The sequence below is a fragment of the Otolemur garnettii genome, unplaced genomic scaffold, assembly GCF_000181295.1.
Source record: "Otolemur garnettii isolate 467f Iridium unplaced genomic scaffold, OtoGar3 scaffold00010, whole genome shotgun sequence".
NCBI classification, from domain to species: Eukaryota; Metazoa; Chordata; class Mammalia; order Primates; family Galagidae; genus Otolemur; species Otolemur garnettii.
Genome location: NW_003852405.1, coordinates 28,426,154 through 28,430,154, shown reverse-complemented (window position 1 = coordinate 28,430,154; position 4,001 = coordinate 28,426,154). Strand labels below are relative to the sequence as shown.

Below are 4,001 nucleotides of genomic sequence, written 5' to 3'. Positions count from 1 at the left end.
ACAGAGTCTCAAGCTGTTGCCCTGGGTAGAGTGCCATGGTGTCATAGCTCACAGCAACCTTCAACTCTTGGGCTCAAGAGATCTTCTTGCCTCAGTTTTTCTATTTTTAGTAGATACAGGGTCTCACTTTTGCTCAGGCTGATCTCGAACTTCTGAACTCAAGCTATCCACCCACCTCAGCCTCCCAGAGTGTTCCCTGGTGTGAGCCACCATGCCTGGCTGTGTGACCCCAATGTCTACCAAAAAAAAAAAAAAAAGAAGAAATTATTTCATCCTCCTAAAATTTCCTTTTTAAGATTTCTTTTTTTAAAACAATAATGTATACAATATGTCAATATGGTGATACATGTGTATAATTTATAAACAAGATAATACAATTTACTAAAACAAAGAATTAGGATTATGTTCTAAAATGTTTAACTATCAGGGGAAGCCATCCAAAGTTTGGACATACTGGGCTGCATAGTAAAGACCACAACCCTCTCCACGGCACAAGGGGACTCTTCAGATCCAGTCATTTTTGTCATGGTGTTCTACAGCCACCCAGCACTTCTCGCCATCCCTCTGACATGTGTCCCCTTCTCTCAAACTCTGGGACCTCACATAGACTTTGTCCCTCTGTTGCCTCCTACTGAAGTGCCCTCTCCAGCTTAGCTCCTGTTCATCTTTGAAAACCCAGTTGCTAAGTCCCCTTCTCTCTGAAATCTTCCTGACAACTAGAGATATGAACTTGCTTCCTGCCTGTGATGCTTCTGGACCTTTTGTCCTTTCACAATTGCTACATGATTATTTATTTTCATGTCTGTCTTCACTTCCAGATTGTTGGCTCCTTGAGGACCGTGTTCCTGGCTTTTCTGTTTGAGTCCATAATACTTAACACTGATACTAAATATAAGTATTTACTGTATTGTTTTGTATTTAGTTACAGAGCACATTCTAGAAGATCTATTTCCACTAAAATTTGGTGAAGGACACAGCTGAGCTGAACTCGCTGCCCATCAGGCTTCCCCCTCTGAACGCCCCAACAATCAGAGATGTCAATATAAAAACATAATATGCTGTTTCTTTCTTCTTTGATAAAGCCTTCTGGAGCCGAAGCAAAGGCAATTGAAAGGATTGATGACCTTCTTGAATTGTACATGGGAATTCAAGATGCTGACTTAGGTAAGATTATACTATTTTGAAAAGTCTTAAATCTCTTACTTTGATGGAATTTAATGATTACTTATGACTTGTTTTCACTTAAAAGCAATTCTATGCTTTTCAAGACAAAAACTATTTGTGGAGTAATGAAAGAATAATGAATGTGAAGATGATGAAGAATAAAAGAGACCCGGCCCTTATCACTCACTAGCTATGAGGTCTTAGCTCCAACTCAACTTTAGCAAATTTTGGTTCATTCTTATTTTTATTTGGTTAGTTCTTGATCTACATGATTAAAAGAAATGTAGTTTAAAGATCTTAATTGGCTTTTATTTGCAATTCTAGAATCAGAATTGCAAACTGTGAATAAGATATCTCTTTCAGTCTTGTTTTATGGATTTAAAAAATATATATGTGAAAATAATTTTATAAATGATAAAATGATTTAATAATTTTATAAATGATAAAATGATAAAATGATAAATGAAAGCATTATTATTATTTGATATGTCCAATTTATACTTACTAAGTTGTGTATTTCTTATGATATTAAAACCATGTGCCATTTAACAGGGCTGCTGAACCCCTTTTAGACAATGAATCAGAAATATGAGTAAAAAGGACGCACTTGGCATATGACTGATGAGGGGCATTTAAGCAAGTGAATTTCTGTGTATTATGTCATCATTAGGATGCCAGGGTCATGGTTTATCTGTGAATATTCTGTTGGTTCAAATGACAATAACAAAAATGAAAATGAAAAAAACCCCCTTAATTCCAACAGGTTCAAGGAAAAAGGAGAAAAGTATTGGTTCTTTTACTGAAAAGTCCTGGGATAGATCCTGGTGTAGACAGTGGCTGGATCCAGAGCTCTCATGCTGTCAGCAGTTGTGGTCTCTCTTCTCTCAATTCTGGCTTCATTTTAGGCCCTCCTGGCCCCCTTGGTCACTGTGCTCTCTCTCACAGAGCCGGGATTACTGCCATGGCTCCACCTCTGCGTCCTCTTGGCTTCACGCATTCTGGGAGAGAGAGGGGGGCCTCTTTCAAGTCATTCACATCAAATGCCCAGTATTGGGTCTGAGTTTTCTGGTTGTCTGAAGTGAGCCAACCACTGAGGCCAGGAGGATGGTTGGGTCTGGGTCAAACACCTTTCCTCTGTGCCTGAGAGTAAGCCTGAAATACAAGGGGCAAGGGTGAGGAAGGCTTGGCCCTTCCCACGCAGACGCAAGACACATATTCCCTTAAGAAGGGCAGTGGGGTGCTGGGTGGGGAACGGGTAGACGTGCATCCTGGGGAGGGGTTTGTGGCTGCATCCATGTGTGGGTGTGTGTTTGAATCTGGTACTTAATATATTTTTTAAAGTTAAGGACTTGACTGTTCTGTTTCCCCGCCACTAGATAGAACATGAGAAACTGAGTCATCCTTCTCTTTTCTATTTACACATATCTTCCACTTTCCTTGTGTGTTTTTTTTTTGAGACAGAGTGTCACTATGTTGTCCTCGGTACAATGCTGTGGTATTACAGCTCACAGCAACCTTAAACTCTTGGGCTTAAGCGATTCTCTTGCCTCAGCCTCCCAAGTATCTGGGACTATAGGCACCTGCCAGAACACTCGGCTATTTTTTTGTTGCAGTTGTCAGTGTTGTCTAGCTGGCCTGGGCTGGGTTTGAACCCCCTAGCCTTGGTGTATGTGGCCAGCACCGTAACCGCTGTGCTATGGGTGCAGAGCCTCCATTTTTTAGTTTTGTTTAACTTGCTTTTAAGTCAAATCTTAATTATGAAGCCTTTGCCTAGGTCAATATTTTTTTTCTACATTTTCTTCTAGAATTTTATTTTATTTTTATTTATTTTTCTTGTTTGGGATTCATTGAGGGTACAAAGAATTAGGTTATACTGAATGCATTTGTTAGATAATGCCCCTCTTATAATTGAGTCCCACCCTCAAGAGATGTGCCATATACTGTGACCTCCATCCCCTCCCACCTCCCCTCTCCCCACTCCCACATTCTCCTACCCCACCCCTTGTATTAGCTCATCTACTGCTTTCATTTTATAATTGAGTACATTGGATTCTTGCTTCTCCATTCTTGTGATGATTTACTAAGAAGAATGTGTTCCATCTCCACCCAGCTTAATACAAAAGATGTAAAGTGTCAATCTCTTTTAGTGGCTAAATAGTAATCCATGGTATATATATATCACAGCTTATTAATTCATTTTTGAATTGGTGCGCATTTACCTAAATGTTTCCATAGTTTGGCAACTGTAAATTGAGCTGCAGTAAACAGTCTAGTGCAAATGTGATTATGATAAAGTGATTTTTTTTTCTGCTGGGTAGATGCCTAGTAGTGGGATTGCAGGATCAAATGGGAGATCTAATTTGAGTTCTTTGAGGATTCTCCATATTTCCTTCCAAAAGAGTTGTATTAGTTTGCAGTCCCACCAGCTCTCTAGAATTTTAATAATTTTAGGTCTTACATATATTTTCTCTCCATATCCCTCCAATTTTCCACTTTTTTGTAGAGATAGGGTCTCACTCTTTCACCTAGGCCTGAGCGCAGTGGTGTGATCATAGCTCACTGCAAAGTGATCCTTCTGCCTCAGCCTCCTGACGAGTGGGGAATAAAGGCACATACTACCATACCTGGCTAATATTTAAATATTTATTATTAGAGATGGGGTCTTGCTATGTGGCCCAGGCTAGTCTTGAGTTCCTGTCCTGAAGCAATCCTCATGCTCCAGCCTCCACAGTTACTGGGATAACAGGTGTGAGACATAGTGCCTGGCCACGTTTAAGTCTTTAATCTATCTTTAGTTAATTTTTGTATATGGTCAGAGATAGGAGTCCAGTTTCATT

The 4,001-nt window shown here is 39.8% G+C and overlaps 1 protein-coding gene across 1 annotated transcript in view; it reads left to right on the top strand.

Moving 5' to 3' along the window:
* Positions 1 to 4,001, top strand: part of LOC100957496 (PDZ domain-containing protein GIPC2-like) — a 42,482-nt gene that overhangs the window by 34,356 nt on the left and 4,125 nt on the right. Inside the window, exon 5 of the mRNA XM_003784300.3 lies at positions 1,083 to 1,164. Within this exon, the coding sequence (XP_003784348.3) occupies positions 1,083 to 1,164 (82 nt within the window). The remainder of the gene's footprint in view (positions 1 to 1,082; positions 1,165 to 4,001) is intronic.